This window comes from Elephas maximus, chromosome 1, assembly GCF_024166365.1.
Source record: "Elephas maximus indicus isolate mEleMax1 chromosome 1, mEleMax1 primary haplotype, whole genome shotgun sequence".
NCBI lineage: Eukaryota > Metazoa > Chordata > Mammalia > Proboscidea > Elephantidae > Elephas > Elephas maximus.
In genome coordinates this window covers 17,127,867-17,152,848 of record NC_064819.1, presented here as the reverse complement: position 1 = coordinate 17,152,848, position 24,982 = coordinate 17,127,867, and the positions used below count along the sequence as shown (strand labels likewise).

Here is a 24,982-nt window from a genome sequence, read left to right as displayed (position 1 = left end):
CTAATATTGTTTGTAATCAGAAGTTATTTATTTTATATGTTACTGAGACCTATTAATGACTAGAAAACAAAAATGTATATTTGCATTAAAAATACCTAAAATAACCCTGAACAAAATGATAAATTCGTTATAGCAGGAATATTATCTTTTTAATATTATTATATGCACTTCATAAAAATGCCTTCTATTCTCAATTTACATTAAGTAAAAGGCTGATTATGATAAGAAGAAACATATATTTCAGATAAGTAATAATTTGGTTACATTTATATGTTACTTTATTTAGATTTGTATAAAAGGCAAAATCCACATATTTAAATACCTGAACATACAAGCTTGTAAGATTGCTCCCGACCTGCCAGATTATGATAGGAGACCCTTGGGTTTTGGCTCCTGGTGAGTATGTTCTGATCTTTTTTCTGTCATATCCTATCTCACAGGGAATCAAATAAATTAGATCCTTAAATCTACCCGGATATTTGACTAAGGGAAATAATCTCTTTTAACACTCTTATTCTCAGAATGTTTGCATTAAGTGTAAAATTGATTACATTGGTCTGACGAAGTGTAGCTCTGAGTCACGGTTTCTCAACCTTGCCACTGTTGGCATTTTGGGCCAGGTAATTGTTTCTTCTGAGAAGCTGCCCTGTACGTTGTAAGATGTTTAGCAGCATCCGTAGCTTCTACTCACTAGATACCAGTAGTACCCTGCCAGTGTGACAAACAAAAATATTTCCAGACGTTGCTAAATGTTTCCTGGAAGGCACAGTCACCCCCAGTTGAAAAGTTGAAAATCACTGTTCTGATTGATTTGAATACTAACCTTAGCTCTGCTACTAACTAGCTTTGTCACTTAAGTCGTTCAAACTTTTGGGGCTTCATTTTTCTAAAGAAGTGAAAAGATTAAATTTGATGATCTTTAATGTCACTTCAGGATTTTTGAATCTGTGACTCCTTCAGCTACATTATAACCCCTGATTTATAAAGCTGTCTACTTGGCAATCCCAGTATCTGCAATAATCTTAAATAATAGGATTTAAATTCAAAAGACCTTTAAACCGCCAAAATAGATCCCCCAGTGAAGGTACAGTAATGCTCATGGACTTTACTTGGAAGAGAACCCCTCAGACCTTTTATTGACCCATTGCCATCGAGTTGATTCCAACTCCTGCCGACCCCGTAAGAACTTGTCAAGTCTTGCTTAAGAGCTTGATCCTGATTGTCCTGCTTCTCAGTTCCCTGATCTAAAACAGATGAATATATTTCCATTGTGGTAGAATTTATAAATGAAACAAATGCAAACAGTGGTTTAAAGGAAAAAAAGAAAATTCAAAAAAGCAGATACATATTAAAAATTCAAGTTAGTGGTTAACTCTGAGAAGAAGGGAGAAAAATTCATTGTAAAAGGGGGATAAGGGAGCTTCAGAGCTATTGATAATATTGCATCATTTTTTCAAAGCATATTTACTAGAGCTGTTCTTTTATATCTACATGTTATATTCTATAATTTTAACTAAAAAAAACCCCAAACTCACTGCTGTCGAGTCGATTCCAACTCATAGTGACCCTATAGGACAGAGTACAACTGCTCCATAGGGTTTCCAAGGTGGTAATCTTTACAGAAGCAGAGTGCCACATCTTTCTCCCATGGAACGGCTGGTGGGTTCAAACCGCTGATCTTTTGGCTAGCAGCTGAGCACTTTATCCACTGTGCCACCAGGGCTCCTTTATAATTTTAGAAGATACTTAAAACAGTAAAGCTCCAAAAACAGCAGTTTGACACCATTAGGCATATAAGCAAAGAACCTTTCATATTTCAGTAATCAGTATTTTGTATTTTCAGTAATCAGATACTACTGTATTACACAGCACAATACAATAATTGGTGTCCATTAGGAAAATGCTAAGGTATACTAATTATATGTCATTTCCAGAAAAGGAGAATACACATTATAGCTTAAAATTTTGCATCAAAAATGATAAAATATTTAGGGTTTTTTATGGTATAAAGGGGTAATTTAAGCTATCTAGGAAGAAGAATCTGGTGGTCTACTTCCAAAAAGAATTAGCCAGTGAAAACCTTCTGAATAGCAGCGGCACATTGTCTGATACAGTGCTGCAAGATGAGCCCCCCAGGTTGGAAGGCACTCAAGAGACAACTGGGGAAGGGCTGCCTCTTCAAAGTAGAGTCGACCTTAATGATGTGGATGGAGCCAAGCTTCTGGGACTTTCATTTGCTGATGTGGCACAACTCAGAATGAGAAGAAACAGCTGCAAATATCCATTAATGATCGGAACGTGGAATGTCAACAGTGGGCTCAGGCATAGCAACAATTGTGAGGATGGCACAGGGCCAGGCCATGTTTCATCCCGTTGTACATAGGGTCACTGTGAGTGGGAGCAGCTTGATGGCACCTAACAACAGCAAGCTATCTGAAGATTTCAGTTATACAGAACAGGATTTCTCAGGTAAATCAAGTCATGTTGTTGTTGTTAGGTGCCATTGAGTGAGTTCTGACTCATAGTGACCCCATGTGACAGAGCAGAACTGCCCCAAAGGGTTTTCTAGGCTGTAATGCTTAGAGGAGCAGATTGTCAGGTTTTTCTCCTGATGAGCTGCTGGGTGGGACCACCAGCCTTTCAGTTAGCAGTCGAGTACTTAACTGCTGTACCACCAGGGCTCCTTAAATCAAGTGATACTGTGTAGATAGAATTTGGTTTCTGCCCTTGGGGACTGTATGCTCCATGAGGCCACAGACCATGCCTGTTTTCTTCACCATTGCATCCCTGCCTCAGTTTAGTGTTTGGCACACACAGTAGATGCTCAACAGCTATTTACTGTGTGAGTGAACAGTTGATTTGGCCACACAGATGTCATTTCCCAGTTTTCCTCTGCTTACAGTCACCAGAAACAATCTTGTAATGACACTGTGGTTTATTTGGTCTGGCTGTTAGCCTGGAGGTTTGCATAGACAGTAGGAAGAGTATCAAAAACACCAACTCTAGTCTGGTGGCTTAAGAATAGAATAATATAGCTGTTGGTATGTTTATACAGATACACTAGAGAAAGCCCGAATCATACATACCTATAAAAGATTCCTACCAAGAATATCCTCAGTCCTGACATTTTTGACTCTGAGAGGACTGAAAGCAGATATGTGACGACGGTAAGGAGAACATAAAAGGTACAGTTTTGGCAGATGGTGGGGACTAGGGCTGACATATGCTAGGTCAAGGGCTCTCTTAGGATTTTAGCTGTGGGGAGAATATGAGGAGACCCAGAACACTATTGCCAGAAAATTTGTACCTTCTTTATTCATTATCTCCCTTTCTTTTTTGCCATTTTCTTTTTTCTCCTATCTCAGTTAATAGCTTATAATACAGATCTCTTGTTTCTTATTTATTGGAGAAAGTTTTGACTTTCCTGATTTAAATTTTCGTTAAAAGTGTCCCTGTCCTTTTAAAAGATATACAGCAAATAAAAGCAGCTTTTTTATTTTGTGTATACTCTAATTGATTTTACCTACTTAGAGTTTGTAACTCTTGCTAAGGAAAAGTTTTCCCCTCCCCAAAAAGCGAAGAAGAAACATTAAACTGCTGCTGCTGCCTTTGAGGTGTGACTGGGTGTGTGTGTGTGAGGGTGTGCCTGCAAAGTCTGAGGAGGAAGCATCACCTACACGAGGAATGAGCTTTGACTGAGGGCTGTGGTGCTATTTGCAGAACCTGTTTCTTGCTGCTCCTTAGTCTTGAGGTTAGCCTGATTTTTTTTTGGTGATGAAAATATATACAACAAAACATTTAACAATTCATCAATTCTACAAGTGTAATTCAGTGATATTAATGACATTATTCACGTTGTGTGACCATTATCGATATCCTTTTCCAGATTATTCCACCACCATTAACATAAACTTAGTGCTCCCTAAGCAAAAAACTCCCTCTTTCCCCCTGTCTTAGTTTTCTAGAGGAGCAAAACCAGTGAAGTGTATGTAGATATAGAGAGAGGAATTTACTTCAAGGAAATGGCTCACACAATTGTGAAGAAATGGGGTGGCTGGCAAGTCCCAAATCTGTGGATCAGGCAACAGGCTGAAGACCTCTTCTGGCTCACATGGTTGCAGGGCTTGACAGACTCAAAATCTGCAGGTCAGGCGACAGGCTGGGGGCTTCTGCTGGCTCACAGCGTTGCAGTGGCTGGCGAGCTGGAAATCTACAGTTTAGGCGGCAGGACAGAGACTTCTGCAGGCTTACCTTCCAAGAACTGGAGGTCAGGTGATGAGAAGAGTGCAGGATCGAGAAAAGAGATTGAGCATTACTAGAATGTCCACGTATATACTGGGAGCAGACCACACCCTGAAGGAAACTCCACTTTCAACTGATTGCCCACTTAACAAATGTCACAGCAAAATTCGCTTACTTTAATTGGCCACTTGATAAAAGATACATTATTGGGAGGACTGTTAGGCTACAGCTGTACTAAAGAGACAAGGTGGGCAAACACCACCTTTATCACTAACGGCATAGCAAGGATCATCATGAATCCAGTTCCCAGATGGAAGTGAATTCAGGCCTCCCTCCTCATCACCAGCCACCTCTGTGGCAGTTCCTCTCTCTGACCCTAACCATCAACAGTTAGATCACACCTCATCCCTGGCTACCCTGAGGTGCAGGAGTCTACATAAAATGCACTTCAGACCAGCTGGCCTCTCTATTTCTCTCACTTCAGACCCCTCTCTCTCTCTCCCCCTGGGACTAGGGCACGAGCTAGAAGGGCTCTATCCTTCATCAACTGCCCCTGCAGCCTTTATCACCCAGCCACCTAGAGCTGGGTCTCCACAAATCGACTCTGTACTGCTAGCCCCTCCCGGCTCATTGCCCCTGTGGGTTTTTTAATTCTCTATAATGGCTCACAAAATTCACAGAGACTATTACCTCTACTTACAGTTACCCATTTATTATAACAAGAAAAGATACAAGGCAAGGTCTGGGAGAGGTCCCAGCACAGGACCTCCATTGTTCCCATTGACATAATGCTTTCTCTCTGTGCATGGATGTTCTTACACATCCAGAAGGCCCCAAAGAGAGATTTCCAAGGTCCTGGGTCCCCTGGTTATTGGAACTCAATGAATACGCACGATAGTGCCTTAATGTATAGTTATGATTGATCCAGTTGATGAATATGCATGACTGACTGCGTCATGCCCACTCCCTCCTGAAGTTGTTAGGTGCTATCAAGTGAATTTTGACTCATAGCACCCCTACGTACCACAGAACGAAACTCGGCCCAGTCCTGTGCTGTGCTCACAATAGTCGTTATGCTTGAGCCCATTGGTGCAGCCATTGTGCCAGTCCATCTCATTGAGTGTCTTCCTCTTTTCCGCTGACCCTGTACTTTACCAAGCATGATGTCCTTCTCCAGGGACTGATCCCTCCTGACAACTTGTCTGAAGTATGTGAGATGCAGCCTTGCCACCCTTGCTTCAAGGAGCAATCTGATTGTATTTCTTCCAAGACAGATTTGTTCATTCTTTTAGCCCCTCGTGAAGTTAGTTCCACAGATATGGGGCCTGTGTGGCTCCTACTTGTCTGGCTGTTTTAGAATGACAACACATTAAATGCTCAGGCCATTTGCAGAAACCAGATACAAAAGGTCAAATCTAGCTCTTTGCGCCACAGTTATGTAAAACAGTATCCTCTAGAAAGAGTCCCTGGGAGGTGCAAATGGTTAACATGCTCAACTGCTAACTGAAAGGTTGAAGGTTTGAGCCCACCCAGAGGCATCTTGGAAGAAAGGCCTGGTAATCTGCTTGCAAAAAATCAGCCATTGAAAACCCTGTGGAGCACGGTTCTACTCTGACACACATGGGGTCACCATGAGTCAGAATTCACTTGAGGGTAACTGGTTATCTTCTAGAAACCTGAAAATCTGATCTACTTGAAAAAGTAACTATATTAAAGTATTGGTCAGTGAATATGGAAAAACACACATTTCTTTTGGCAGCTGCAGAAAAGAAATTTTTAATGTGGTTTACATTTCTTATTAGAAAGCTTTTAAAATGAGGCACCTTGGCCTGATTTTGCAGTGATAAAACACACACAGTACCTGACCTTAAGGTCTAGATTCTAAAGCAATCATGAAAGCAGACCGATCACGTAGTCAGAGGACCAAAACAGGCAAACATTGTAAAAGATGGACTCACTTCATGGAACTTTTTAAAAATTAGAATGTATCACCCATTTTATAAATAGTACATCCTTGTCTCTATGTGTAAAATGCTTTATCCTTCAGTGCAGCATTTAAACACTCCATCTTACAAGACAAACATAACATAAAATACTTCATATTACGTAATTATGGAACTACAGTGTGTTACTGTTGTGTGCCGTGGAGTCACTTCCAATTCATAGCGACCCTATATGACAGTAGAACTGCCTCATAGGGTTTCCTAGGCTGTACTCTTCATGGGCGCAGATTGCCAGGTCTTTTCTCTTGTGGAGCAGCTGATGGGTTCGAATGGCCAACCTTTTGGTTAACAGCCGAGTGCTTTAACCACTGTGCCACCAGGGCTTCTACAACATAGGATTAATAATTTATCAGAAAATAATAATAGAAAAAGCAGCAGCCCTGGAATGAGAATTATTAGACGGGACTATCTAAGAGAGGAACCCTGGTGAAGCAGTAGGTAAGCCCTCGGCTGCTAACCGAAAGGTCGGCATTTCAAGCCCACCAGCTGCACCGCAGGAGAAAGATGTGGCATTCTGCTTCAGTAAAGATTACAGCCTTGGAAGCCCTATGGGGCAGTTTTAGCCTATCCTCTGGGGTTGCTCTGAATCGGAATTGACTCGATGGCAATGGATTTGGGGTTTTTTTTTTTTTTTTTTTTTGGTTTGGTTATCTGAGTAAAGAAATTCATTATGATTATCAAGACTTTTGGAAACCTTGTTGGCGTTAAGAGCTATGGCTACTAACCAAAAGATCGGCAGTTCAGAATCTACCAGGAGCTCCTTGGAAACCATTTGGGGCACTTCTACACTGTGCTTATAGGGTTGCTGTGGGTTGGAATTGACTCAACGGCAACAGGTTTGGTTTTTGGTTTGGTATCAAGCCTTTTGGTGGGGTGGGAGGACTTTGAACTTCCTGTGGAGCACACAGCGGTGGAGTGAGGAGGATTGGCTGGGAAAGGACATCGGTCAGAACTTTCCGTTGAAGTGGAAATACCCTATATTCTGATGGGGCTGTATGTAACGAGGGTGTGTTCATTTGTCTAAATTATATAACTAAGATGTGTGCATTTCAGTGCATGTAAAGTTTGCCTGAAAAAAAGTACTATTAAAAATAATAATGAGTGAGAGCATGGGGAACAGGTGTAGGCATAGATGAAACAAAAATGGCAGAATGTTGGTATTTTTGAATCTGGGTGATGAGTAAGTGGGGCCCATTATACTGTTCCATTTACTTTGTTTTTATTTGGATATTTTCATATTAAGTAGTTAAAAGAATGTCCAATTAGTTCTGAATAATTAAATGACTAAATACCATGAATCTGTTTATTAGTGAAATGGCATCTGTTTTACTTAAAATATTTATTTGTAAAATACCAAGCTTGGCAGTAACACCTAAAATCATTTCTTGGCAGCCATGAAGAACTGTACTCAGGTCGCCTGTATGGAGCCCTCGATTCGGGTTTCAATAGTGTGGACAGTGGTGATAAGCGTTGGTCAGGGAATGAAGTAAGTGTTTCCCCTATTCTGCATGTTATGACTCCTCATTAAGAGAAAATAAAATATTGAAAATGCAAAGTGCCTTAATCGGATTCAATTTCACATTCTGTAAAATACAAAAAAGTCAAAAGGAGGGACAAAAATCCCACATAGTTCTACCATCCAAAAAGGGTTTTATATTTCATCCCTGTCTTTTTACCATGTGTATTTTTACGTTTGCTACCTCATTTTATTGTATAAATAGTTTTATATCCTAGCAAGCCAAACAGGAGCTGAGCCACCTACAATTGAAACCTGAAATTTGAGGGTCTGGGTAATCTTGAGCAGTAGCAAGAAAAGGGGTGAGGAAACAAATAGAACCTACAGCCTGATGGGTAAAGAGATGGGACCCTTAGTGAAGAATATCCACGTGCAAAATAAATACATAACTTTCTTAGCTAATTATTTTTCTGCTTTGTTTAATTTTTTTTTAATTACAAAGATATTTTAGCTGTAAATTGGGCTAAATATGCTTTTGTTAGCTGGACTGATAATCTCCCATGCATATCATTGTTTCATTGGGAGGCCAAAGCAAATTCACTTTTAGACCACAGCCCATGTGTGATTTGTAATAGCTTCTGTAGGTATGTCTGGGTGGTTGTGTACGTAAGTGTGGCTGTATTCATACAGATACATACATGCAGATAATTTCTGCACGTATGCACATGTATAGAGGCACGCATATCTCTAGCTGTTTCTTCTTAAATATAAAATTTAATGAGCTTATATTATACCCATACCTTCAGTGCTTATCTGACTTTTGAAATGATGTTTCTTTTGTTTCTGCTGTTTTTTAAGCCTACAGATGAATTTTCCGACCTGCCCCTTCGAGTAGCAGAGATCACTAAAGAACAGCGACTGCGTAGAGAAAGTCAGTACCAAGAGAATCGCGGCAGCTTGGTCGTAACAAATGGTGCTGGAGGTAAACATGCTTACTCGCGACGTCTGAAGCCTTTATATCACGCCAGCTTTTTAAAGCCGTCTTTTTCACAATCACTTCTTCTTTTTATGTATCTGTAGCTTTTTCACTCTTCTTTTAAAGATGACTTCTTTTCATACTTGATTGAAAAAAAAAACCCATTTTCCATTGGGATTAAATTTAATTTCTCTTATGTTTTCAGACTTGCAGTTAAAATACAATGTTTCTCTGTCACTTTTATTTTGGAAAGGAATTTTATCAAAGACAGTTCACCTAGACCATGTATCTTTTTGTTCAACTTGATGTAACCACTATCTTTAAAGTATTATTCTCATTTTTTAAGGTTCTTTATATTCAGTGCATTTTTTGTTGACCTTTTCTTTCTTCTGAAGTTTTGCTCTCCAAGGGTATCTGAATCCCAGTTTTCCTTATTCTGGCGTTTAAAAATATGTATAGTTTTTGTAGTTCATTAACAGGTAGAGGTACTTCTACTCCCTTGTGCTTCTAAGGCACACTTTTTTAAAAATCATGTTTTAGGTGAAAGCTTACAGTGAAAATTTCTCATTCAAAAATTTATACACAGATTGTTTTGGGACATTGGTTGCAATCCCTGACTGAGGCACCCTCTTGATTTTAGCAGTCCATGGGCAGTTCTACTCTGTCCTATAGGGTTGCTATGAGTCGGAATTGACTCGACGGCACTGGGTTGGTCTGGGTTCATGGATCCTGCTCTAGTTTGAATTACCAAATCCTAATGATCAAATTTTGAACGCCAATTACAAGGGAGAGGCGACTGGGATTTTTTTTGAAATCAGTTTATTTTCTGAGAGGAGCTTTTATCTCTGAATGATGATTTCAATCAAGTGGTTTACTGTCTTTTTCTCTCACCATCTCATATTCTTCTTTATTCCTGTCCTTACCGTTCTATTTACATATCAGTAGTTTTCTTTTTAATTTTGCTTTTATATGAGGTATATCTCTTGTCAGTTCATTTCAGACTTAAAGTAATGTCTAGATCTGTGCTGGAGCCACTAGCCACACGTGGCTATTGAGCATTTGAAATGTAGCTTTTCCAAATTGAGATGTGCTGTGCTAAATGCACACCAATTCAAAAAACTGTGTACAAAAAATAGAATGTAAAATACCAAAATATTTTTATATTGCATATATGTCAAAATAATATTTAGGTATATTGGGCAAAATATATTGTTCACGTTACTTGTTTCTTTTATGTTTTCTTAAAGATGTAGCTACTAGAAAATTTCAAATTATATATGTGATTCACTTTTGTGGGTTGCATTCTATTTCTCTTGGACAGCGCTGGTCTATGTAGCATTTAAGGGATGTTGCATTCTTAGCAGGTGGTCAGAGTTTAAAATTATTTATTAATTACCCTGCAGGCTGTAGCACGTTGAAAAAATACATTTATGTACCTGGTTTCTAACGTGAGTGTAGACTTTTAACCTTTTTTTTAAGCTGTTAAACTCAAAATTAATTTTATATTAATTGCAGTTACGGAATTATTTATAAATAGTTGAATTAGAAAATCAGATTGAGAAATAGATTTCTTCACATTTACTGCTCTCAGCAACTGCAACTTTTAGACAGTCTGTGGAACATCATGGAGTCCCTGGATGGTGCCAACAGTTAAGTGCTCAGCTACTAACCAAGAAGTTGGCAGTTTCAATCCACCCAGAGGTTCCCAGGAAGAAAGGCCTAGCGTTCTACTTCCGAAAGAACACAGCCATTGGAAACCCTATGAAGCACAGTTCTACTCTGAAAGACACGGGGTCACCGTGAGTCAGAATCAACTCCATGGCAACTGGTTTGGTTTTTTTTTAATAGGACAACATAAAATAATGACTGGGTCTAATACTTCTCTGGAGAAACCATCTTAGAAACAAGTTTCCTATTTGTCTGCCCTTCTTAACTGGCTTTTAAAGATAATTACTTTTTAAACTTAAGAACAGTGGGGCATTCCCAAACATACCAAATGAAATAATGAGGTAGCTATGTCTTCTCCACACCCCAAAGAATTTTGAGAAGAAAAAAAATTCTCCAAATCATTCCCCGCCTCACAAACTGCTGCAAAAACACCTACAATGCTGACCTCTAGCAAATAATTTTCTAAATAGAAAAATCTTCTGACCAGAGTTAAAAAAAAAAAAAGTTTAATTAACAACAGTTATGGGAAGAGAAATAGTAGTCAAAATCTATTTCTCTCCCAGTCTGGTTTTCTCTTATGCTTTTGTATTTATTGCTTCTGTTTTCCAGTGGTTACAAGCTAGGCTGGTAACCAAAAGGTTGGCAGTTCAAATTCACCAGCCACTCCTTGGATACCCTATGGAGCAGTTCTGCCCTGTCCTATAGGGTTGCTATGAGTTGGAGTCAGCTCGATGGCAGTGGGTTTTTTATTTTCCTTTGAGTTGACTATGCTAGGTTGTTTGTCTCCCAGCTCTCTGAAGAGTTATGCTTATGCCCCAAACCTGAAACTTGAAAAGAAGTCCTGAAAGCAGACTTAGCTTTTGAACTTTAAAAATTAATCTTCCTCTGTCTCATAAAATTGAATTGCCTTATTTAAAATAATAAGGAGCGGTCAAAAGAAAAAAAAATTAGAGACCTAAAAACCAATAAATTACCATTGATTACTGCGTTCTTTTTTTGTTTGTTTGTTTATTTTTATTGTACTTTAGATGAAGGTTTACAGAACAAACTAGCTTCTCATTAAACAGTTAGTACACATATTGTTTTACAACATTGGTTAACAACCCCATGTCAACACTCTCCCTATTTGACCTTGGGTTCCCTATTACCAGCTTTCCTGCCCCCTTCCGCCTTCTAGTCCTTGCCCCTGGGCTGTTGGGCCCCTTTCATCTCATTTTGTTTTATGGGCCTGTCTAATCTTTGGCTGAAGGGTGAGCCTCAGGAGCGACTTCATTACTGAGCTAAAAGGGTGTTTGGGGGCCATACTCTGAGGTTTCTCAAGTCAGGCAATAAGTCTGGTCTTTTTTGTGTGTGTGTGTGAGTTAGAGTTTTATTCTGTATTTTTCTCCAGCTCTTTCCAGGACCGTCTGTTCTGATCCCTGTCAGAACGGTTCCTGGTGGTAGCCAGCCACCATCTAATTGTACTGGACTCAGTCTGGTGGATGCCATGGTAGCTGTGGTCCATTAGTCCTTTGGATGAACGTTTGCCTTGTTCTTTTAGTTTTCTTCATTCTCCCTTGCTCCTGAAAGGGTGAGACCAGTGGAGTGTCTTAGAGGGCCACACACAGGTTTTTAAGACCCCAGACGCTACCCACCAAAGTAGAATGTAGAACATTTTCATTATAAACTATGCTATGCCATTTGAGCTAGACTTTCCCCGAGACCATGGTCCCCACAGCCCTCAGCCCAGCAGTTCCGTCCCTCTGGGAGTTTGAATGTGTCTGTGGAGCTTCCATGACCTTGCCTTGTACAAATTGTGCTGGCGTCCCCAGAATTGTGTACTGTTTTACCTTCACCGAAGTTACCACTTATCTGTTGTTTTAGTTACTACAGTCTTTAGTGAATTAGGGTTAATGTTTTTGAGTGGCCTGCATTATGTAATAAAGACTACATAATTTAAGCTTTTTCCCCTTTCTCCTGCTTTCAGAGTAGAAAATGCTGGGGAAAGGCGAGAATGCGATTTAAATAAGTGTCTTCTATTGGCTGGAAAAAAAAAATTTTTTTTTTTTTTTATTCGCTGTCTGGAAACCCTGGTGGCATAGCAGTTAAGTGCTACGGCTGCTAACCAAAGGGTCGGCAGTTCGAATCTGCCAGGAGCTCCTTGGAAACTGTGGGGCAGCTCTGCTCTGTCCTATCTGTCCTATAGGGTCGCTATGAGTCGGAATCGACTTGACCGCACTGGGTTTGGTTTTTTTTTTTTTTGGTTTTTATTGGCTGTCTAATCTGAATGCTCTTTGTGGTGTTTGTGTGTGTGTGGTGTGTACAGTGGAACATGACCTGGATCAGATTGACTACATCGACAGCTGCGCTGCAGAGGAAGAAGAGGACGAGGTGAGGCAGCCCAAGGGCCTGGACTCAGACAGTCTCAGTTCACAGTTTATGGCATATATTGAACACCGGCGAATCTCTCACGAGGTAGTATACACATTTAAGCCTAAAGGTGTTGCTATCCCCTAGTGAAAACATTTCATGATGGGATGAATTTCTTTTAATCAGTGCTTTGTTGGGTCAGGCCTGATTATTTTATTGTGTTCATTGTAATTTCTTTTCCTATCTTTTACAGATTTATTCAGAAAATCAGGCAGTAGACTCAAGTAGAGTTTAGGTATTGGTCAAACAAGAAGACACATAATCAGGATTTTGAAACGGGAATAAAAGGAGTCGTAGCAGTAACCCAAGAAAATATTTATTTAATTATTTAAATTAAATTATTTAAAGAAATAATGATCGTTTTCACTGTTACTTTTAGTGCCTTAAATTGTCACTAACTGGTAAGTCATAATTTGATCACTAAATTAAGAATTGAACCAAAAAGCTGATTTTGGAGGCAGCATGGAAACTTTACCACAGAATTTATGTAACGACTTTAATTCTATTGGAGCTTTTATTTTAAGTCGCACAGAATATAAATTGTTTGCCATTAAAATTCTTGGGTGTCTCTTCTAAGCGTTGAATGCCTTAGAAAACAAATGAGCATTCAGCCCACTGCAGAATCTCTGCCAATTCCCCCAGGGCTGAAATTAGAAATAGCATTCTTGAGTATTATCTAGTCAGCATAATAAAATGGATCCACTTGAGTGTGTGTGATGTTGATGTCTGGAGTCAGTCAGAGGCTCTGAGCAGGGGTTATTTGAGAAACACTTGGGGCCATTTTGAAGAATAATGTATTTAGCCGCTTAGACATTGAGAATAATCACTGCAAGTAGGATATGTTGTAGAGAGATACTATCATTCTTTAAAAAAAAAAAAATGCTTTGGTTTTCCTACCTGAAAGCTTTTGAGCACAGTATTTTTTGTTGGTGTTTGGAGGAAACTCTTGTATTTAAAGTTGTATAAAATTATATAAATCAGAGTTCTGCAGCCCAAGGATAGCAGTGTACTAGGTGATCGATGAACTTACTTGAGGCTCAGGCTGTAAGCATTCCTGCCTAGAGCAAAGGGCAGCCAGTGTGCAGTAAAATTAACAATGGCACATTATACTCTTTAAAGGGATTCCTTTTTCTTTCCTCTTTTTTTGGTTTTCCTTCTCTTTGATCATTTTATGGTTAATTCAGCTGGAAAGATGTATTTCTAAAAGGTGAAAATTCCTGTTATACTACTGGTAAAAAAAAATTACAGTGCTGTTTCTTTAAACCATTACCTTGGTTATTTTATAACTGTGTTTTCAGTTCCAGCTACCTATTATCTGTGGAAATATTCTTAATTTTTTATGCCTTTTATGTCATAAGGCTTTCTAAAATTTGACATCTGTAGAATTATGATGAAGCAGCATTATTTTAGATGGTTTAACAACCAGCAAAGAAGTGTCTTATATTTCTGACTACTGTCTAACAGTGGGTTGCTAAAAAATTAACCTATGAGAAATTTTAAAGACTGCTCTTATTTAAATTTATTATAATACCTCTTACATACATAGATCAACCCCTTTCTGAATAGGGTATGCCTCATTTATTTTTTAAATTAAACCAATGTCACATTCATTTTGTATTGAGAATTCCATATGCCTTATGCAGTAATTTTAAATAATTGAAGTATCATAAAACCAGGATGATAAGTCACTGATATAACATAAACCTGTTACCATCGAGTCAGTACTAACTCATGGCAACCGTGTATGTGTAGAGTAGAACTGCTTCATAGGGTTTTCAAGACTGTGAGCTTCTGGAAACAGCTCTCCAGGTTTTTCTTTTGAGTTGACTCTGGGTGGCTTCAAACCTCTAACCTTTTCATTAGTAGTCACATGCTTAACAGTTTGGTCACCTAGGGACTCCTACTAGGAGAGATTTTTGCTTAGACCTGCGAGTTCTAGAATTGTAGCTCCTTTTATATAATTTCCTGCCTGAAATTTTAGGCAGTCAACTTTAACCCTTTGGAGTAAGTGACCAATGATAACTGTCTAGTTACGTGTGTTACACCTATTTCTTGGAAGTACACTACACAAATAGTTTTACATTTGATTTTTAGATATCCTTTTTTGGATAAGTTGTTTTCCTTGAAGAATGCCTCTTTTAATGATGATTTTTAGTGTTAAAATGAGATTGTATTACTTCTATGGATTCTTCTTTGACAAAATACGTGTAGTGTTAACCTGTAAACCCCTACTTTTAATCTGTAGTTTTATTTTGCAGTGTGTGGTCTATATCACTTTAGCCAGTTTAATTTTCCTCAGTAATCCTTTTTAAAGATGACCATAACCCTTTAGTTTACAAGTAAATTAAATTGCCAGTAGTATCTCTTTTTAAGTCAAATTGTATCTTACCATTAATGGAAATTGCTTTTTGTTTTACCTTGATATACCAGCAAGCATTCGTAGAACTCTTTGTATGACTAAGATAAGTAACAGTTTGTGGTGGTGAAGAAGTAAAGAAATATAATCCACTCAGTGCACTCTCTGCTGCTGGAAAATAGTCAAGAGAGGCTGAGTAGCTGTCAGCGTAGTGTGAAAGCAGTATCTGTCCTAGAAGGAAGTCTGTGCTAGATGGCCTCTAAGATTCTTTCCTGTTCTAAAATCTTATCATTCAGTAGATATTACTAAATATGGTCACTATAATTTATATAATACAGTGAAAAAAAAAGTTACTTTATAAAAAAATAAACTTTTGTGGATTATGAATATTTTTGTGTTTATCAAACCAATAATATAGCCTATAATGCTTTTAAACATAAAAGTTGGCATTTAAAGATTCTATTAAAATGTTTTCTACTATAATCTCACCAACTGCTGTCTCGTTGATTTCGACTCATAATGACTCAATAGGGTGTCCCAGGCTGTAAGTCTCTATAGTAGCAGGCTGCCGTATCTTTCTCCCACGGAGCCACTGGTGGTTTCGAACCACAGACCTTTCAGTTAGCAGCTGAGCGCTTAAACCACCGTGCCACCAGGACTTCTTTAGTGTAGTATGTATATATATATATGTATATATATATATATATATATATATATATATATATATATATATATATATATATATAAAAAACCCATTGCCGCCAAGTCGATTCCAATTTATAGCGACCCTACAGGACAGAGTAGAACTGCCCCGTAGGGTTTCCATGGAACGGCTGGTGGATTCAAACTGCCAACCTTTTGGTTAACAGCTGAGCTCTTAACCAAGAGCCACCAAGGCTTCTAGTGTAGCATACACATCCGTAAATGCCAACATGAACGTGAACTGTGTAATCACAGTGTTCTCGAAACATATATTGACTTATTTCTCCTTTTTTGGCTTAGGGTTCCCCAATTAAGCCAGTACCCATTAGGGAGTTTCAAAAAGCAGAAGATATGAGACGGTTTACACATCAAAGCAGGTATGGAAAAAATTTGTATTTTTTTTGTTTGTTTCTGTCTTAAAACTCACTGATGGGCATGAAATAATGTTGGTTTTGTGCAGATCTGTATTTAATGAAAATGTTTAGATACTGTGTGTTTTGGACGTCATGTATTTAGAGCAATGGGGTTTTGTACTCATAGAAAAAGAGGTAAAATTGATATATTGCTTCTTAATTCCAATTAGTCTAAATCATTAACTGTACAGTTAATTTATTTGAAGATACTTAATAAAAGTGATATTTTGTGATGTATTCGTCTGGATTCACTCATAAAGGGAGTAAATGAATTTCAAGAGTACTGAAAAAAATTTTTTTTTTTTTTTTGCTTAAGTTTCTGGCTAGATAACAGAGAGATACAGACTGCAGCATGTATTGTCTTAGTTTACTAGTGATACTGCAAGTGGATGGCTTCAACAAACAGAAATTTATTCTCTCACAGTCTAGTAGGCTAGATGTCTGCATTCAGGGCACCAGATCCTGGGGAAGACTTTTTCTCTCTGTCAGCTCTGGGGGAATGTCCTTGTCATCAATCTTCCCCTGGTCTAGGAACGTCTCCTGCCCACACGTAAGTCACTTTGTCATATTGTGGGGGCTTGCATGTTGCTGTGATGCTGGAATCTATGCCACTGGTATTCCAATACCAGCAGGGTGACGCATGGCAGGCAGGTTTCAGCTAAGCTCCCAGACTAAGACAGACTAGGAAGAAGGGCCCAGCAGTCTACTTCTGAAAAGAATTAGCCAGTGAAAACCTTATGAATAGCAGCGGAACACTGTCTGATATAGTACAGAAGATGAGCCCCCCAGATTGGAAGGCATTCAAAAGACGACTGGGGAAGAGCTGCCTCCTCAAAGTAGAGTCGACCTTAATGATGTGGATGGAGTCAAGCTTTCAGGACCTTCATTTGCTGATATAGCACAACTCAAAATGAGAAGAAACAGCTACAAACATCCATTAATAATTGGAATGTGGAATGTACAAAGTATGAATCTAGGAAAACTGGAAATCGTCAGAAATGAAATAGAACGCATAAACATTGATATCCTAGGCATTAGTATGTTGATATGGACGGGTATTGGTCATTTTTAATCATACAATCATATGGTCTGTTACGCTGGGAACAACAACTTGAAGAGGAATGGCATTGCATTCATCGTCAAAAAGAACATTTCAAGATCTATTGTGAAGTGTAGCGCTTTCGGTGATAGGATGATAGCCATACGCCTACAAGGAAGATCAGTTAATAGACTATTATTCACATTTATGCACCAACTGCTAAGGCCAAAGATGAAGAGATTGAAGATTTTTACCACCTGCTGCAGCCTGAAATTGATCGAACATGCACTCAGAGTGCATTGATAATTACTGGTGATTAGAATTCAAAAGTTGGAAACAAAGAAAAAGGATTGGTAGTTGAAAAATATGGTCTTTGTGATAGAAACGATGCTGGAGATCGCACGATAGAATTTTGCAAGACCAACGGCTCTTTCATTGCAAATACCTTTTTTTAACCAACATTAACAGCAACGTGGGGCTCACTGGATGAAATACGCAGGAATCAAATTGACTACATCTGTGGAAAGAGTCAATGGAAAAGCTCGATATCATCAGTCAGAACCAGGCCAGTGGCTGAATGCAGAATGGACCTTCAATTTCTCATTTACAAGTTCAAGTTGAAGCTGAAGAAAATTAGAACAAGTCCACAAGAGCCAAATACAACCTCGAGTGTATCCCACCTGAATTTAGAGACCATCTTGAGAATAGATTTGATGTGTTGAACACTAATGACCAAAGACCAGATGACTTGTGGAATGACATCAAGGACTTCATACAATAAGAAAGCAAGAGGTCATTAATAAGACAAGAAAGAAAGAAAAGACCCAAATGGATGTCAGAAGAGATTCTGAAACTTGCTCTTGAATGTCGAGTAGCTAAAGCAAATGGAAGAAATGATCAAGTAAAAAAACCAAACGAAGGATTTCAAAGGGCAGCTCAGAAAGACAAAGTAAATATTATAATGACATGTTCAAAGACCTGGAGTTAGAAAACCAAAAGAGAAGAACCTGCTAGGCATTTCTCAAGCTAGAAGAACTGAAGAAGAAATCCAAACCCGGAGTTGCAACATCGAAGGATCCTACAGGGAAAGTATTAAACAATGCAGGAAGCATCAAAAGAAGATGGAAGGAATACACAGAATAACTATGCCAGAAAGAATTGGTCGACGTTCAGCTATTTCAAGAGGTAGCATATGATCAGGACCCGATGGGCCTGAAGGAAGAGGCCCAAGCTGCACTGAAGGAACTGGTGAAAAACAAGCCTCCAGGAATTGACAGAATACCAAATTGACATGTTTCAACAAATGGATGCAGTGTTAGAAGTGCTCACTTGTCTATGCCAAGAAATTTGCAAAACAGCTACCTGGCCAGCTGACTGGAAGAGATCCGTATTTATGCCTATTCCCAAGAAAGGTGACCCAACTGAATGCAGAAGTTATCGAATAATGTCATTAATATCACATGCAAGTAAAATTTTGCTGAAGATAATTAAAAAATGGTTGCAGCAGTACATTGACAGGGAACTGCCAGAAATTCAAGCCAGATTCAGAAGAGGACATGGAACCAGGGATATCATTGCTGATGTCAGATGAATCCTGGCTGAAAGCAGAGAATACCAGAAAGATGTTTACCTGTGTTCTGTTGACTATGCAAAGGCATTTGACTGTGTGGATCATAACAAAGTATGGATAACATTGCAAAGAATGGGAATTCCAAAATACTTAATTGTGCTCATGAGGAACCCGTACGTAGATAAAGAGGCAGTTGTTCAAACAGAGCAAGGGGATACTGCATGGTTTAAAATCAGGAGGGGTGTGTGACAGGGTTGTATCCTTTTGCCATACTTATTCTATCTGTATGTGGAGCAAATAATCCAAGAAGCTGGACTGTATGAAGAATGTGGCATCAAGATTGGAGGAAGACTTGTTAACAATGTGTGTTATGCAGATGACACAATCTTTCTTGCTGAAAGTGAAGAGGACTCGAAGCAGTTGTTGATGAAGATCAAAGACTACAGCCTTCAGTATGGATTACACCTCAACATAAAGAAAATAAAAATCCTCACAGCTGGACCAATAAGCAACATCATGATAAATGGAGAAAAGATTGAAGTTGTCAAGGATTTCATTTTACTTGGATCCACAATCAGTGCCCATGCAAGCAGCAGTGAAGAAATCAAATGACGCATTGCATTGGGCAAATACGCTGCAAAAGGTCTCTTTAAAATGTTGAAAAGCAAAGATGTCACCTTGAAGACTAAGATGCACCTGACCCAAGCCATGGTGTTTTCAGCCATCTCATACACATGCGAAGGCTGGACGATGAATAAGGATGACTGAAGAATTGATGCCTTTGAGCTATGGTGTTGACAAAGAATATTGGTATAGCATGGACGGCCAAAAGAATGAGCAAATCTGTCTTGGGAGAAGTACAGCCAGAATGCTCCTTAGAAGCAAGGATGGCGAGACTTCGTCTCACATACTTTGGACATGTCAGGACGGACCAGCCCCTGGAGAAGGACATCATTTTTGGCAAAGCAGAGGGTCAGCAAAAAAGAGGAAGGCCCTCAATAAGATGGATTGACACAGTGGCTGCAACATTGGGCTCAAATACAGCAGTGATTTTGAGGATGACTGAGGACCGGGCAGTGTTTTGTTCTGTCGTATGTAGGGTTGTTATGAGTCAGAACCACCTCAAAGGCACCTAACAGGAACTTCTTAGTGCAGGGACCCCAGGTCCAAAGGATCCGCTCTCTTCCTGTTCCTTCTTTTTTTTTTTTTTTGAACATATGGTTTATTCTGAGCTATTATTCTGTATGCATATAGGGAGGCCATTTTGATTTCTGAAAAAACAAATCGTTGAAAGAGGGTAGGTACAATGGTGCTTATATAGAGAAGAGGAGGGAGAAATAGGGAAGATAAACCATTGGCTAATCTTAATATGAGAGATTGAACCCTGCCTTTCCCCTTTACTGAGATCACCTGATGTCATTTAACTTCTGGCCCGTTGGTGGTGGTGGTAGGTTGGTTCTTCACCCTTGGTGGCATGAGGTCCCTCTCTATCAGCTGGCCTCTCTCTTTTATATCTCAAAGGAGACTGACTCAAGATACAGTCTAGCTTTGTAGATTTAGCCCTGCCTTATTAACATAACTGTCTCTAATCCTGCCTCATTAAGTTCATGAAAAAACCAGAAAACCAAACTCATTGCTGTCAAGTTGATCCTGACTCATAGCGACCCCATAGGACAGAGTAGAAGTGCCCCATAGAGTTTCCAAGGAGCACCTGGTGGATTCAAACTGCTGACCTTTTGGTTAGCAGCAGTAACCAGCGTTCCTTAACATCATAGAGGTAGGATTTACAACACATAGAAAAATCACATCAGATGACAAAATGGTGGGCAGTCACACAGTACTAGGAATCGCGTCCTAGCCAAGTTGACATACATTTTGGGGGGACTCGATTCAGTCCATAACATGTATCCTTTTTCCCTTCTCAATTAATACAATCTTTCCTCTATGTTGACTGCCTCACAGAATAAGTGCGTAAATAACTTGACAATTCAGAGGACTTCCTCTCATTCTTGAATTCCAAAAGGATTCTTGCCATAAACTGTATTACAATAGTTGGTGAAATTCTCAGCGTTTGGATCTTTGCTTCTCAGTTGTTTTTATGAAGTCTTAAAGCAGCAGACTTAATATACCTATTCTGAAATGGCAGTAAATTTACTGTATAGAAACTATCACACAATTCTTTACTTATATTTGACAGGGTATTAGAATTATTGTAAATAGAGAACTGAGAGAGATAGATAACCAAAATTCGGGGAGGATAATGAAAGAATGAAATCTTGTCACTTGGCTTGTTAGAGTTTATCAGTTAGTTCATGGGGATTTAGCTAAATTTGATATGGTTTGAAATTTCTCTCAGAGTGGCTTTTCAGTTGCCATGTGCCCTTAAGCTGAGGGTGTCGTCCTTTTAGGTTCTCATTTGATGCAGGGGCTTCCTCTTCTTGGGTGGACCTAGGCTTTATTTCCTGTGTAACTCAAGATCTCCAGGATTTAGCAGAAACCCTCGAAGTGAAAGTCAGCTTTTTGCTCAGTTACTTTGTATATCAGTATTCTATTGCTTTCATGACAAATTACCACAAATTTAGCAGCTTAAAGCAATAGTTTATCACAGTTCTGTTGCTTAGAAGTCTGGGCAGTCTTGACTGGGTTCTTTACTTAGGATCTCACAAGGTCAAAGTCAAGGCGTCAGCTGGTCCGTATTTTTATCTGTGGATTCTGGGGGAGAATTTACTTCCAGGCTCTTAGAGGTTGTTGGTAGAATTCAGTTCCATGCATTTGTGTGACCGAGGTCTCTGTTATCTCGCTGGCTGTGAGCTGGCAGTCATTCTTAGCTTCTAGGAGCCACCTGCATTCCTTGGTTCGTGGCTCCCTCCATCTTCAAGCCAGCAGTGACAGGCCAAATCCTTCTCACATTTGGAATCTCTCTGACTTCCCTTTGTGCCACATCTTTCTCATACACTCTCCTGCCTCTTCTGCTTTTAAGGGCTCGTGTGGTTATATGAGGCCCACCTGAATAATCTAGGACACTCTCCCCATGTTAAGGCTAACTAATTAGGAACCTCTTAATTACATCTGTAAAGTCCCTTTGGCCATGAAATGTAATGGAATAACACCGGAGGACAGTGATCAGGGGGCCCAAGAGTCTGCCTAAACACTTTAACCCAAAATTCCTGTTTTTACTTCTTTTTTATAATCTATGGATCTTTACTCCCATGTCAGTTCAGCAATGCATTTAAAAAGTTTTTTTTTTTTTTACATTCACCCTTTCAGTTGTTTTAAGTGGGAGACTCATTCAGGATGTCTAATCTGCTATAGTGCTGGAAATTGCAGTCATAATTACTTTTTAATGAGATATTTTCAAATTATTCGATCTTAATCTAGTCTTTGGATAAAAACTCCATACTTTATCCCAGTAGCCCGTTAAATTCTGTTGTGTAACAGTCCAGCAGCACCTGGACCCAAGGTCAGCCATGTCTCCAGGAGACCAAAGACAGACTTGGGAACCCGCGACCGTGACATATGGTTAATTAGGGGAGCTTACTCACAGGATGGTTGGTCCAGGGTGGTGGCTGAACCACTTGAGCACTCTTCAACCGCCTAGAGGGGACACAAGACACAAGCTTATATACCATTCTGCTAGGGCCAAGGCTTATTGTTTTTCCTCCCAAGTTCTTGGGCAGTCAGTGTTCCCAAGGACTTCACGTCCAGGCCCAGATGTTTTTCTTCTTATTGCTAAGACGTTCCTTAGCCCTGGCTGACCCAGTCATGCCATTCCTGGCCTTGTACCTTAGCGCAAGTTCACCCCCAGCATGCTTCAGGGAAGAGCAAAGCTGACTCCATTAGGAGGGGTTGCATATAGCTGAATAGCATTACCCTACAAGCCCTAAGATCAATATGAATTTCATTTGTTTAGTCAACAGATATTAAACATCCATTATGTGCCAAGCACTTCTCTAGGTTTTGGGATAGAGCTGCGAACTTCCAAGTCCCTGCTCTCCTGGAGCTTACATTCAGGTGAAATAATGAATTAGAACCTAAAAAGGCAAAATCACCTCAGAGAGACTGGCGACTCACAAAAATTGTCTGTACCCTGAATAATAAGTTAACCTGAAAAGAATATACCACCGCAGATCTCCAGTTACAAGGACACAAAGGAACTAAGTTTAACAAATTTCTACTTGCCCACTAGTCATCCTAGCCCCCTTACTATTGAGCTGAAAACAAAGTTGTTCACTTCTTTTTTCCTCTGATTTCTCCTTCTCTCCCCTTACCCACCATGCATATTCCTCCACCCAACCCCCCCTCACTTAGACGCTACCTTCTTGGGGGATAGTGACTATAAAGGGACACATTAAATAAAAAGTGTGACACATTGCTGAGTGTTTTATAGTTACTTGCCAAGGTGTATAATATAAATTTGAAGTTGAAACTGTTAAAAATTCCTGTTTTTTAAAAAAGTTATGAAGATATAATTTATTTTTGAAAAGTCTGAATTATCATCTGGATAGCATTTTATTTCAGGACAGGTGATAATACCAGGCTAGGTCCTGTAAAGTTTACTGACTTGTGTAAGAAGTAATATAGAATTAAAGAACATTTAGGTATACCAGGAAAGGTTTTTTTTTTTTTTAATGTTATATAGACAAAGATAAAAAAGCTACCCGTATTCATTATGTGATTTTACAAATAAAAACGGGCAGTTCTAAATCTGTTTTATGGAGGTAAAGTTCTGGTTTACTCAGCTCCAGTGAAGTTCAAGATTTAAGAGATGCATATGTATTACCTGTGTGTTTGTTTCTTATGTTTCAATGTTCTTTTGGGGGAGTGTGGAAGCACCACTGCTATTCATTCAAAAACTATTTCTTGAGCAACCTGTGTGGTTCTAGCTCTGTTCTAGGAGTTAGAGACAGTGAACAAAACTGATGCACTTCCCACTGTCATGGACTTTACCTTCTGGTGGATACAAACAAATACATGTAACAAATACCTGACAGGCAGTGCTAAGTGCTGTGAAGACAGCTAAAGCAGACTTAAAGAGATGGGAGTATCAGTGAGAGCAATATGTCAGTAGAAACCTGAAAAAAGCGAGGGAGGAGATGCTCTGGCTGTGTAGGAGAGTAACATTGTGGGCAGAGACCTTGAGATAGGAACATGCCTGGTGATGTAGTAGTTATGTGCTACGGCTGCCAACCAAAGGGTCAGCAGTTCAAATCTGCCCAGCGCTCCTTGGAAACTCTATGGGGCAGCTCTGCTGTGTTCTATAGGGTCGCTATGAGTTGGAATCGACTCGATGGCACTGGGTTTTTTTGTTTGGTATATTCAAGGGACAGCAGGGAGACTGGACAAAGAAGGACAAGTTTGGGGACATGAGATGAAAGTTCAGTTTTGGTTATGTCGTGAGGTGCCTGTTAGACATCCAGGTGGCAGGATGTAAAGGGTAGAGAATTAGGGCTTGAAAAAAGCAGCAAAAGAGTCTAAGCAGGAGTGGCCATGGGGTTAGGAGAAAGAGGGTAGTGTCCCAGAGGCTAAATGAGGCGAATGTGTCCTGAAGTATAGAAAGAGATAGACAGTGTCACGTGCAGCTGACAGCTGCAGTAAGATGAGGGCTAGGACATAGCTGGAGTGGCAGCGTCGGCCCACCGTGGTTTCAGGTGTGTTGTCGTGGCTCCTAGAGCAATGGTTCCCGAAGATTGTGGCCTCAGAACCTCTTTACACTTAAGAATTATTGAGGACCTCAAAGAGCTTTTGTTTATCTGCCAACAACTACCATATTAGAAATTAAAGTTGAATTCTTTTTTAAATGTGCATTTATTGATTCATTTTAAAATAACAGTAACAAAACCCGTAACATGTTAACATAAATAACTTATTTTTATGAAAAATGACTTATTTTTCAAAACAAAATTAATGAGAAGGGTAGCATTGCTTTGCATTTTCCCCAGTGTTCTTAATAGTTGGCTTAATAGAAGATGGCTAGATTCTTATATATGCTTCTGTATTCAATATGTTGTGACATGTTTTGACTGAAGTATATGAAAAAAATCTGACTTGACACAGACATGTGGTTGGCAAGAGAAGGAGTATTTTAATAGACTTCAAATAATTGTGGGTACTCCAGATACTGTTTAAACAAATAATTTCTTTTATAAGG

General features: G+C 39.3%; 1 protein-coding gene across 14 annotated transcripts in view; it reads left to right on the top strand.

Moving 5' to 3' along the window:
• The window catches only part of LRCH3 (leucine rich repeats and calponin homology domain containing 3), a 120,730-nt gene that overhangs the window by 55,059 nt on the left and 40,689 nt on the right, over window positions 1-24,982 (top strand). For 13 of the 14 annotated variants that reach the window (XM_049879068.1, XM_049879088.1, XM_049879021.1 and 10 more), the window contains exons 6-10: window positions 287-396; window positions 7,638-7,731; window positions 8,560-8,683; window positions 12,651-12,799; window positions 16,113-16,189. In XM_049879068.1, the coding sequence (XP_049735025.1) occupies window positions 287-396; window positions 7,638-7,731; window positions 8,560-8,683; window positions 12,651-12,799; window positions 16,113-16,189 (554 nt within the window). The remainder of the gene's footprint in view (window positions 1-286; window positions 397-7,637; window positions 7,732-8,559; window positions 8,684-12,650; window positions 12,800-16,112; window positions 16,190-24,982) is intronic. The other variant, XM_049879039.1, reaches the window with a different exon arrangement.